The 13,055-nt window shown below is 51.3% G+C and overlaps 1 protein-coding gene across 1 annotated transcript; it reads left to right on the top strand.

The window, feature by feature from the left end:
- Positions 1 to 568: 568 nt before the first annotated feature.
- On the top strand, positions 569 to 12,888 carry LOC113749374 (uncharacterized oxidoreductase At4g09670-like). Its single transcript, XM_027293080.1, has 2 exons — positions 569 to 1,263; positions 12,055 to 12,888. Exons 1-2 carry the CDS (start codon positions 799 to 801, stop codon positions 12,673 to 12,675), a joined length of 1,086 nt encoding a protein of 361 aa, XP_027148881.1. The 5' UTR covers positions 569 to 798; the 3' UTR covers positions 12,676 to 12,888.
- The last annotated feature ends 167 nt before the right edge of the window (positions 12,889 to 13,055 follow it).

Here is a 13,055-nt window from a genome sequence, read left to right as displayed (position 1 = left end):
AAAACGATTAGCCACAATTGTATGGGCCAGCATAAAACTTTAGATCCAAAGACCATCCAAATACATTGCGCCTTATTCTATGCTAACATTTATTTTTCCCCAGAAGCCCATCACTAAAATTCAACCGAAATAACTGCGTCACTGCTCAGATCTTTACTTGAAAAACCCCTAAACTTCCAGCCAAACGTTTTTGAATTACAATTCTCAAACAAATTTTTAGTTATCCGTTATATTTCCTTCAAATAGGTAATACTCCGATGAAATACAATTAACTGTACTGAATTGAAGAACTATGTTAGCTGCTACTCATTTCAATACTTTCTCCAAATTTCTTTGTTTTTTTTTTTGAAGAAAATAGGAATGCCACTTGTACTTTTGGAAAAGAAAAAGATTGCAGAAAAATAAAAATTCCACCTTTACATTGGAAAATCCACTCAACCTCCAAAATTATTATGCTGTTATTGGCAATACCGTCACCATTGAGAAGATATTAGATGGAGGACAGGAGGAGTAACGGATAAGAGTACACATTTGTCCAAGACTGTCCGCAGCCGCCTACCAGGACCCGCCTTTGTGTAACAATTCTGTAATGGAAAGGACAAAAGATCTTTTGTTCTACGCCTGCTTCACGGGGATGCCTCACTTATTCATAGCAGTGACCTCTGCGGGCTCCAACAAAATGGGAATCTCCTTTCTCGGCGTCTATATAATGGAGCCCTCCTCTTTGCGGCATTTTCACAAGCACTTACCAATCCTTATTTTTATTCTTCTTCTTCATGTCATACCTCAATAATATCCATGGCCGAACAAAATCCAGTCAAATTTGGCATTCTGGGCTGTGCTGAAATAGCCCGGAAAGTTTCCCGCGCTATAAGACTTTCCCCCAACTCCACACTCTACGCCGTAGGCAGCCGTTCCGTCGAAAAAGCAGCAAAATTTGCTAAAGACAATGAATTTCCGGATTCAGCTAAGGTCTATGGCGGCTACGAGGCCGTTCTGGACGATCCAGACGTCGACGCCGTTTACATCCCGTTACCCACTAGCATGCATGTCAAATGGGCTGTTTTGGCTGCCCAGAAGAAAAAGCACGTGCTTCTGGAGAAGCCTGTTGCCCTTAACGTTAAGGAGCTGGATGTGATTCTGGAGGCGTGTGAATCTAACGGGGTGCTGTTCATGGATGGTACCATGTGGATGCATCATCCTCGTACTGCAAAAATGAAAGAGTTTCTTAATGATCCTCAACGATTTGGTCAACTTAAGACGGTAATACTATATACTTTCCATTCCCCCAAACAAATGTTGTTTAGTACTAGCAGTTTCTTTTTTGTCATCCTAAAATTAGGTAGACTAATTAATCAATTAGTTTTGCTTTGTGGGCTTTTTCCCTGCTGATCCTAACTTCAAGTCGTGTAATCTGAGTAGAAATTTGGACTTATTTTGTTACTTAATTCGGTTATACTTCTGAAGTACCAGTATGCTCTTGGTCCAGTCAATCAAGATTGTGATTTTTTTTTCCTGAAGCTGATTATGGAAAAGTATTCTGGAAAACCTGTTTTAGTAGGTAGAGTAATGTTTTTGCTTTCAGAACTTCAAAAGGTTCAGTAGAAGTTCAAAGACACTTGAGGAGGTGATTTTTGGGGGCGGTTGAACCACCGAAATCAGCCTCTTCTGAGGTGAACTGTATCTGTGTGTCCGAAGTGAATGGCGGGGTTCTCCCCTGGGATCACTCCGACGATCAAGTTAGTATGAGAACGAGAGAAAAGCAATAGTATTGTCAAATGAACAGTATGCTTACTTGTTGGGAGTGTGTGGGGTATTTATAGGGTGAGAGCGGAGGGCAAGATGGAGGTCTTATGCCGGTGGGACCCATGCCCTGCCATTACGGCTCTGCTCCCTGTCAGATGGCCTGACCCTGACACTGTAGCCGCCTGGACAGGGTGACGTGGAGTCCTTCGCAGTAGTCATTAAGTGCGACAGTGCTTTTCAGATAAAGCACTGATCCCGGGTGATGTCAGGTGTCTTGGCATCATCAGCGTGCAGCTGAGGTGGAGTTGCCGAGGTCACCTACACGGTAGACTGGGGATGTGGCCGAGCTTAGGGGGTATGCCCAAGGGCACGGATGAGCTCCGATGAGGGACGAGGTGAGTTCACCTCGGACATGCGGGGTGGCCGAGGTGAGCACCCTCAATAAGCCCCCCAAGCCTCGGTAGCTCCGGGCTAGGGAGGTACCAAGGCTTCCTTGGGCCGAAGTCGTAAAGAGTCGGAGTGCCGAAACTGCTCCGAGAAATGCGGGGACGTGACACGTGGGCAGGTCAGCTGATATGACGTGATCCCTGGTAACCGTCGCGTCGTGAAGTAGTGGGACGTTTCGTGCAGAGGGTGTCAGCTGAAAGGACGGGGCATGAATGAGGAGAGAGGGAGGCACGGCGTTTTGAATTCGAACGTGGCCGTCCTTTCGCATTCTTGTCGCCTCTTTGGATTTCCCCCAAACCCTTATAAATAAGGGGGTCCCCCTCACCGCACTTCTCACACCTTTCATTTTCATCCGAGACCTGCCAAGTTCGTGAGCGTAGCCGAGATCAGTCTAGTAGCCGAGGTCAGAGCCGAGATCAGAGCCGAGGTCATCAACTTCGTCCAATTCCGTAGGCAATAGTAAGTATCCCTCTTCTTTCTTATCTCGTCTTTCACCCATGGCCAAAACGGCTAAGACCCATAAAGAGATCGTGACTCCGAGCTACCAGACCGAGGTGAGGCCGGATCCTGGGGAAGAAGCGACGACGTCCAGCTCAGAAGGGTCGACCCCGAGTTCTGAGAAGGGATCGACCGAGGCGGGAGCCAGCGAGGCAGCCTCGGAGTTGGAGTCGTCCGAGATGAGCGATGGTGGTTCCGAGGTGGGCTATAACGAGGAGCTCGGCGTCGAGATACCACACGACGAGGACGTACTGGAGCCTGTCGCTCCCAAGGGCACAGCCAACATCGACTTCGGCAAGATGCCGAAGTTTAGAAGTCGCATCGGAAGGGATAGGGCCGTGAAGGTGATAAACAAGTACCCTTTCCGGTCGGGGTACGAGATTATACCGCCCGGGGCGGATGACTCAGCCGAAAAGCCCCCCTTGGGCATGGTGGCCATCTATGTCCAACAGTTAGAGGCCGGGCTGAGGATGCCCACATCGAGGTTCTTCAGAGACTTGCTTCGTCACTTCTTCGTGAGGATTACCCAGCTCACCCCGAACGCGATCCGTATCATTGTAGGGTTCGAAATGCTGTGCCGACATCAGGAGGTGACTCCCTCTGTCGACCTCTTCCGCCGATGCTATACCCTCAAGGCGCACGGGACAGATAAGGGATGGTTTTATGTTGGCAATCGGAACAATGCCATTCCGAAGTTGGTGATTGGTTCTCCCGGCTCGATCAAGAATTGGAAGCGCGACTTCTTCTTTGTGTCCGAAGTGGACTTCCCCAGGGGCTTCTGGTGGAGGCCAATTAAAGCGAAGGCCGACTCCTCCGCGGGGGATGCCGAGGAGGAGGCCTTCCAGAAGCTGATGGGGTCAGGACTTCGGATATTCAGTCTGGACTACCCCGAAGTCGTGCTGGTTGACGGGGGAATTAGCCGAGTTTTGCTCAGTCCTGACAAGACTCCCATCACTTCCACTAAACTCAAGATACCTTGTAATTTTCTTTCATAACTTTGCTTTCACTTCGGCTAAGACATATGATAATATTTGTTTCCTGTGCAGTGGCTAAACTGTCCGACATCGTCGTATCGGGCTCGTCCGAAGTGGCCAAAAGGCAGAAGAGGAAGAGCTCTGATGAGACATCGGCACCTCCGCCAAAGAAGAAATCACAAGGGCAAGCTGTCAAGACCTCGGCGGCTGAAAGCACTCCCACCACGGCTGGCCAAAGCAGCTCGGCCACCGCAGCTACGGGGTCCACCTCGTCCGTGCCAGAGAGGGTGTCCCTTGGAGTCGTCACGGCACTTCCACCTCCTCATGGCCGAGGCAAGCAGTTGAAACCCCCGGTCAACGCAGTCTCGGGGACCTCGCTATGGAATCGTTTCCATAGCCCCCCGGTGTTTTCCGGGGAGGAGAAGACATACCCCGGCGGGCACTGGTGTCCGAACTGGAAGATTTCGGTCAACGACAGGTGCAGCCAACCTCGGGTTGCCCAAGAGCTAGTAATGCACTCCCCCCTGCCAAGGGATTTGGAGTTTATGAAGAAACTGTCCCCGGCCGAGATGGTTCAAAGCCTCATGGTGAGCACAGCTTCCACCTCAGCCTTTGTGGCCGAGATGACACACCGGTACTGTGCTCTGGTCGAGGAGCAGGACACCGGCAAGCTGCAAAATCAGATCTCCAAGTTGGAGAAGAAATTGGCGGTGTCCGAGTCTGAGAAAGCCGAGCTTCAAAGACAGCTTAAGGAGGCCGAAACTAAGGGTGAGGAGGCCGAAGTTACAATGAATAGTCTCAGATCGGCCCTCGAAGAAGAGCAGAAGAGGGGGGACGAGGTGAAGAAGTCTCATGAGCAAGCCCTCAACAGTGTTGGGGCCTCGGCAGTGGACGCATTTCGGAGGTCTGAGGCCTTCACCAAGGATCTCGGCCAACTGCTCACACCAAACTTCATGTTCGGCTTCACGTCGGGTGTGGACGCGGCCGCAGCCCACCTCTCCTCCGAAACCTTGGAGTCGTTGAAAGACAATGCCAGCTACAATGAGGACTTCAAGGAGTTGTGCGACCGGATGGCCGACGGCCTCCAGACCGGAAGGAACTTGGCCGAAGTCCAGAACGAGTTCAACAAGTGGCTGTCCGAACTCGACGAAGTGTTCGAGGAGGGTGAAGAAGCTGGGGGAGACGAAGCCGGAAGGGGACATCGGCGAAGAGCATGGAAAAGAATTTCACCCCGGCGGAGGAGAGTCCGGAGAGAAGGCTGCCCAGGAGGGAGCCGAGACGGGGGTCTAGGCTCGTGGGCTTTAAAGGGGTGGCCGAGGTGGAGAGTGCTTAGTAGCATTCCGACCTCGGCCTTGCATTTTTTGTAACGCTCTTTTCTGTTGAATGAAAGCCTATTTCTTTTCATCTCAGCACTTTAATTTCTCGCTTTGACTTCGTCCCTTGCTTGTCCCCCTTTATTTTTTAATAGCGTAATTCCGATGTTGAAAAATAACATAAGATCCGAAGTCATAACTTGATTTAAAATTCAAGCATAATACATTTTGAGGTTCTCGGCGTGCCAAGACCTCGGCACTAATGAGCCATCTCGGTAACTCAGTTTACAATATCCCTTAAGGTCAGACTCCATAACTCGGTAAAGGCCTTCCCATTTTGGGCATAATTTCCCTTGTGGTTCAGCTCGGCTGACTGAGTTTTTCCTAAGAACCAAGTTTCCAGGCTGGAATCTACGGTGTCTGACGCGGGCATTGTAATAGTGTGTCAGTGTGTTCTTGTAGGAAGCTATCCGGGCTGAGGCGAGATCCCTTCGTTCATCGACGAGGTCGAGATCCAGCTGTCTCTCTTCGTTGTTCACCTCGGCGGCATAGGCTGCCAGCCGAGGGTTGGGGGTAAGGATCTCGGCAGGGATGACAGCCTCGGCTCCGTAGGTCAAAGAGAAGGGGGTCTCTTGCGTGGCTGACCTCGGCGTGGTCCGATAGGACCACAGGACACTGGGGAGTTCTTCGACCCAAGATGTTCCAGCTTGGTGTAGTCGGGTCTTGAGGCCATGCAAGAGAGTTCGGTTGAAGTTTTCTGCTTGACCGTTGGCCTGGGGGTGGCCTACTGAAGTGAAATGTTGTTTGATGCCAAGGTTTGTGCACCAAGTTTTAAAGGGGTTCTCGGCAAATTGTCTTCCATTATCCGAGATGATGACCTGAGGTATGCCGAAGCGGCAGACGATGCATTTCCAAAAGAATTTTTGAATTGCCAGCCCGGTGATGGTCCTCAGAGGCTTGGCCTCAACCCACTTGGTGAAGTAATCCACAGCGGTTACCAGGAAGGTATAACCCCCGACGGATCTGGGGAAAGGACCTATGATGTCTGTCCCCCATTGCTCAAACGGCCAAGGTGAAGTGATGGGAACCATGAGGTTTGCGGGCTGGTGATGTTCGGGTGCGTGGACCTGGCAGGAAGGGCTGCCGAGAACGAGGTCCTGGGCGTCTTGCCGAACTGAGGGCCAGAAATATCCAAGAAGCAAAGCCTTCTTGGCTAGCATTCTGTGGCCGACATGAGCTCCACACAAGCCTTCGTGGATCTCGTGAAGGACATGGCGTCCTGTCTCGGGAGTGACACACCTCAGCCATGGGCCGAGGTAGGAGCGTTTGTACAGTTCTCCATCGCGGAGAGCGTACCGAGCCGCCTTGCGTTGTATTTTTCTCGCCTCGGCTCGGTCTTCGGGAATGGCTCCTTGACCCAAGAAAAGGATGAACGGGGTCATCCAGGTTTCTTCAGAGTGCACGGGGCAGGCCACCTCTTCCACGTATCCTGGTTCACTCAGGACTTCCACTAAGACTGTTTTGTTGAGGTCAGAGAATGATGTGGAAGCCAGCCGGGATAAGGCGTCGGCTCGTTTATTCTGGGACCGGTGTATTCTTTGGATTTCGAAAGACTCGAAGTACGCGGTGAGTTGGTGAACTTTGGAGAGGTACCGTTGCATGGTCTCATCCCTGGCCTCGTATTCACCAAGAATTTGACGCACAACGAGTTGGGAGTCACTGCGGACGTGGATTTGCTGGGCGCCGAGCCTGCGGGCCAGCTGGAGTCCAGCAATTAAGGCCTCGTACTCGGCTTCATTATTGGTGGCTGGGAAGCCAAAGCGGAGGGCGTAAGAGCACACTTCTCCCTGAGGTCCTTCCAGGAGCAGTCCAGCTCCGCTGCCATCCCCATTAGAGGACCCGTCTACGTACAGCGTCCACGGGGAAGGGGTGGGAACCTCGGCACTGGCGGAGGTGGACTCTGGACCTTCCGTGAAGGTCAGTTCGGCCAAGAAATCAGCTAGGGCTTGAGCTTTTATGGCGGTGCGAGGCTCATACGACAGGTCGTACTCCCCTAACTCGACGGCCCACTTAGTGAGGCGCCCGAGGCCTCGGGTCGAACCAGTATCTGTCGGAGAGGCTGGTCGGTTCTGACGGATATGGGGTGAGCCAAGAAATAGGGTTTCAGCCGCCGAGCGGCGTGGACTAGCCCCAGCACCAGTTTTTCCACTTGAGTGTATCGAGTCTCCGGCCCTCGGAGAGCTCGGCTGACGTAGTAAACGGGCACTTGGGTGCCCTCATCCCGGATAAGAACAGCGCTGACAGCCTCGTCGGCTGCGGGAGAGGCAGAGGTAGAGCTTCTACTCGGACCGAGGTGAAGCGAGAGTTGGTAGGTGATGGAGGTATTGCTTCAGCTTGTCGAAAGCAGCCTGGCACTCTTCCGTCCAGGCAAACTGATCAGCCTTCTTGAGCACCTTAAAGAAGGGCAGAGCTTTCTCAGCTGATTGGGACAGGAAACGATTCAGCGCGGCCAGGCGTCCATTCAGCCGTTGGACTTCTCGGATGTTCCGAGGTGGAGACATGTCCTGAATGGCCTTGACCTTGTCGGGGTTGGCCTCGATTCCCCGGTGAGAAACCAGATACCCTAAAAATTTTCCCGAGGTGACGCCGAAGACGCACTTCTTGGGATTCAGCTTCATCCTTGAGTCTCGCAGGACACCAAAGACTTCCCTCACATCTGACAGAAAGGATGAAGTGGCGAGACTTTTGACGAGGATGTCATCCACATAGGCCTCCACATTGCGGCCGATCTGATTCTTGAAGAGTCGGTTGATCAGCCTTTGGTAGGTCGCTCCGGCGTTCTTTAGCCCGAAGGGCATGATAGTGTAACAATAAGTACCTTGGTCGGTGTAGAACGCCGTTTTCTCTTGGGTCCTCCTCACTCATTCCTATATTGATGATACCCTTTGAAGGCATCGGAGGAAGCAGAGGACTACATACCCATCGCCGAGTCGACGAGGGCGTCTATCCTCGGCAGAGGATAACAATCTTTGGGGCAGGCCTTGTTGAGGTCGGTGAAAGTCTACACACATTCTCCATCCACGGTGTCCTTTTTGACCATGACTGGGTTGGACAGCCAGGTGGGATATTGGACCTCGTGGATCATCTTGGCCGGCAAGAGCTTGTCGACCTCATCCGATATGACTTTGCTACGTTCGGGGCCGAAGTGCCTTCGTTTCTGCCGCACAGGTCGGGCCTGTGGGTTAACGTTGAGTTGGTGAGTCATGAGCTCGGGTGGCACTCCGACCACTTCATCTGCGAACCACGCGAAGACGTCTCGGTGGTCCTTGATCAGGGAGATCATTTCTTCTTTCAGGGGTGAGGGGAGTCCGGCCCCTACTTGGACCACTTGGTCAGGTTTCGCTTCATCCAAGACCACTATTTCCACCTCATCCCCGGGCTCAAGCCTGCTGGGCTCTCCTGCTTTCTGAGGGTCGATGCAGTCTATGGAGAGGACCGCTGGCCTCTTCTCTTCTGACCTCGGCGAGGGCCGGAGCGTGACTGCTGCTTGAATGGTGGCGAGGTAGCATTCTCGGGCGGTGCCCACATCGCTGCTCATCTCGGCCACGCCCTCAGATGTTCGGAATTTAAAGCTCAAGTGGTAGGTGGAGTATACGGCTCTCAAAGCGTTGAGCGAGGGTCGCCCTATCAACATATTATAGGGAGAATCTGCCTTGACCACCGCGAAGTTGACGGGTATAGTCCGGCAGCGGGGATGACGCCCGATGGTCACCATCAGGGACACCATACCCTCGGGGTGGACCACGTGTCCCCCGAATCCAACGAGGGGGGTCCTGACCGGAGTGAGCTGCTCCCTTGTCAGTTTCAAACTTTCGAAGGTTCGGTAGTACAATACGTCTACCGAGCTTCCGGGGTCCACATAGACCTTTTTGACTATGTAGTTGTTGGTGAGGACCTCGATCACGAGGGCTTCGTGGTTGCTGGAAGCGGCGGGGACGGGGTCAGTGGGACCATAGGTGATGACCTCGGACAACCGAGAGCTCGGCTCGGCCACCTCCATCCCGGCCTGGTGGAAGGTCCGCTTTCGAGAGTTCTGGCTGTCTCCTCCCGTTGGTCCTCCCGCGATCGTGTTGATCACTCCGGCGATGTTGGGGCCGTAACCCGGTGATCCGTCTTGTGGATGCTGCTTGTCTTCCCTACGATCCTCGGGACCTCGGCAATGCATGTTTGTGTCCCGCCTGTCCTCTCGGCGGGGGCCCCGGTTCTTCCGGTGGGAGACGCTTCGGTTGAAGCCCCCGTCCTTGCGGACGAATTGCTTCAGGTATCCTTGTCGGATCAAATTCTCGATCTCTCGCTTCAGATCATTGCAGTCTTCAGTTTCGTGCCCAACATCTCGGTGGTAGGCATAATAGAGGTTCGAGTTCCTCTTATCCCTCCTCCCTGGAATTTCAGGAGGATTTCGGCCAAGGTGATTCTGCCTCATCATAGCCAGGACATGGGTCCGGCTGGAATTGAGAGGCGTCATCTCGGCGTCTGAGGTGGACGACCTGCCTTTTACTATCCGGTCGAAGACATTTCGGCGGTCTCGGAACTGAGTCGACGAGCCACTGGGGCCTGGTTCGACCCGGCCGGCGTCTTTTTTCCTCCGGGAATCTTGCCCGGTACGAGCGGCTTTAGCCTCTCGCTTCATGCGGTTTAGATCTTCATTTCGGATTCCCTGATCTACTCGATCCCAGAGTTCCCGAAGTGTGCGGGGGTAATCCCGGTGTATCTCGGTATTAAAAATTCCCGCGATCAGCCCATTGGTGAAGGCAGCTATGGTTACCTGCTCGTGCTGATCAGGTATCTGCACGTTCTCCTCATTGAACCTCTGCACGTAGGAGCGCAGTGACTCGCCGGGGGCTTGCTGCAGGTTCAAGAGGTAGGCTGAAGTCTTCGTAATCGGACGAGATGATACGAAGCGGTGAATGAACCGATCTATCAGCTCATCCAGTGAGGAAATGCTCCTTGGTTCTAAACCCCAGAACCACTTTCGGGCCGTGCCCTGTAGGAAGATGGGGAAAGCTCGGCAAATTACCGCGTCGGGGACGCAATAGAGCCGGAAAGCGGAGAGGAAGGCACGGAGGTGATCCTCGGGGTCACCTCGGCCATCGTAGGAACGCAGGGCCAGAAGTTTAAAGTTTGGGGGGACCATCTCCCCATTGATGTCATCCGTGAAGGGCGGAGCCCTCAGGTATTCGGCTGCTAAACCTCCGGGACGCCGAGGTGGGTCCTCAGCTCGTTTTCCCAGGAGGCCCCGGGAAAACGCCCGGGAGATGGAAGCGATTTTAGATGTCGCTTTGTAGGAGGCGCGCCTGGAAGTGCTCCGAGAGAGGTGCCCCTCATCGGAGTTTTCACCGGAAGGTACTTCAGGGGATTTCATCGGTCTCCTCTTGGAGGATTCAGCTTTTTCCTTCCCCTGCCTCTTGAAGTACCTCCCCAGTTCTTCGAAAATGTTCGGGTTATCAGCCACGAATTCGGCCATCTTGGCGATGGCGTCTTCATTGTGGGGCTGGGTCCTTGGGGACCCTTGTTCCTCAGAGATACGATCTTGCTGGGCTCCGGATGTCTGCCCAGCCCCAGTTGAGGGAACTCTTCCGCTTCTGGAGCGCGTTGATCTCATTTTAGCAGTAATCTCGTTCCCACAGACGGCGCCAATTGAGGAGGTGATTTTTGGGAGGCGGTTGAACCAGCCGAAATCAGCCTCTTCTGAGGTGAGCTGTATCTGTGTGTCCGAAGTGAATGGCGGGGCTTCTCCCCTGGGATCACTCTGATGCTCAAGTTAGTATGAGAACGAGAGAAAAGCAGTAGTATTGTCAAATGAACAGTATGCTTACTTGTTGGGAGTGTGTGGGGTATTTATAGGGTGAGAGTGGAGGGCAGGATGGAGGTCTTATGCCGGTGGGACCCATGCCTTGCCATTACGGCTCTGCTCCCTGTCAGATGGCCTGACCCTGACACTGTAGCCGCCTGGACAGGGTGACGCGGAGTCCTTTGCAGTAGTCATTAAGTGCGACAGTGCTTTTCAGATAAAGCACTGATCCCGGGTGATGTCAGGTGTCTTGGCATCATCAGCGTGCAGCTGAGGTGGAGTTGCCGAGGTCACCTACACGGTAGACTGGGGAGATGGCCGAGCTTAGGGGGTATGCCCAAGGGCACGGATGAGCTCACATGAGGGACGGGGTGAGTTCACCTCGGACATGGGGGTTGCCGAGGTGAGCACCCTCAACACTAGTTCCTGAAACTGTTGTTTTCAGAAGCATCAAGAGTTAGCTCATAATCATTTTTTTAAGATTAAAATAAGCTAAAATCGGACGTCCAACTCGAGAGCATCCGAAAACAGATATTGTTGAGAAAAGGCACAATCAGGTGATTGTAACCCCATGGAACGAACCCTTAATATTGTTGTTAGTTCTTCGTTGCCTTGGTTAAAATAAATTATAAAGTTAGAAATCAGTGATGATATTGATCCCCCTTATGCGTGTCATGATGTTTTCAGCTGCTGAAGACAACAACGTTGAGCCTTCATCTTAGGTGAACTTTATATTTGCCATATTACATGATACCCAATGTGAAAGTTGATTACTTATGATGTTCTCCCTTTTCCCCATAGTGAAAAATGCAGATGTCTCTGTCTTCTATCACTGGGATTCAACAATACACGGGGTTTTATTCTAGTTGTATAGATGTCAATCCCCCTTTATTTTCCTCGGTTACTTTGGGATGTTACTTAGCTTTGTGAACTTTTCGTGGTCATTGAGGGTAAAATGCTCTAAGCCTAAAGCTGGATGACAGAATTACTGGTAGTTGAAAAGAAATGCTCCTGGCTAGTCCATTCTTTGGTATGTAGGTGCAAGTTATATGTTGGTGATATCCATATATTTGAACATAAACACAAAAAGTTTCAGTAGTATTGGTAGTATTAGTTATTGCAATAAATCAAGGTTTCATCTCAGTGGTCTCACTTTCCTTGCGGCAACCACTGATGATTAATTTTAAATCTTAATGCATAGTTGATTGACTCTGTAATTTTTCAGGTGCAAACTGTTTTTACATTTGCTGCTGATCCTGAGTTTCTGGAAAATGACGTTCGGGTGAAGCCAGAGCTGGATGCTCTTGGTGTTCTTGGTGATGCTGGATGGTACAACGTCAGAGCATGTCTGTGGGCTTTTGATTATGAGCTACCGAAAAAGGTAACCGCATTGCCTGGCCCTGTTTTCAACAAATCAGGGGTGCTGGTATCCTGTGGAGCTTCTCTGTACTGGGAAGATGGGAAAGTGGCTACTTTCCACTGCTCTTTCCTGTCCACCTTGACAACGGATGTAACTGCTGTTGGTACAAAAGGATATCTGCGCCTTCATGACTTTGTTATCCCTGATGAAGAGGACAAGGCTTCCTTTTTTACCTGTGAGAATCCAGGGTTTGCTGAACTTCAGAGGGGGGTGGTTGCCGACCGAAATGAGCATGTCGTAGCTACTGATCTACCTCAGGAAGTTAAAATGGTCATGGAGTTCTCAAGGTTGGTTGGAATCATTAAAGCTGAAGGTGGGAAGCCAGAGAAGAAATGGCCAACCCTCAGTAGGAAGACACAATTAGTTCTGGATGCAGTGAAGACATCAATTGAGAAGGGCTTTGAATCCGTTGAACTGATTAGTTGATTATACTTTTTCCTGTTGCCCATTTGGCATCCATCTTGAATTAGCAGTTCTTCCTATCTTTGCCTGGGCAATGGTATGAAGTGAGTACTCTCTAATTTATTCCTTCAAAAATCTGGTTGAAAGTTTTGTGAATGTTGCTTGGAATTCATTTCCACCTTTGAATTGTAAACTTAGTCAATAAGCCTCTAAAAGTAGCATGAAATTGCAGGTTCAGTTTTTGTTATTATGATGATTTCTTTGAAAAAAACATACTGTTTATTAGTAGGTGGTTTTTTTTTTTGTCGGATTGCTGTAGGTGGTTTCAAATTAATAAAAAAATCGTTTCAATTAACATGGCCATTGTTGATTAGATCCTAACATGGCATTTGAGTCTAGTTACC

This window comes from Coffea eugenioides, chromosome 10, assembly GCF_003713205.1.
Source record: "Coffea eugenioides isolate CCC68of chromosome 10, Ceug_1.0, whole genome shotgun sequence".
NCBI lineage: Eukaryota > Viridiplantae > Streptophyta > Magnoliopsida > Gentianales > Rubiaceae > Coffea > Coffea eugenioides.
This window is presented reverse-complemented; position numbering and strand designations above follow the sequence as displayed.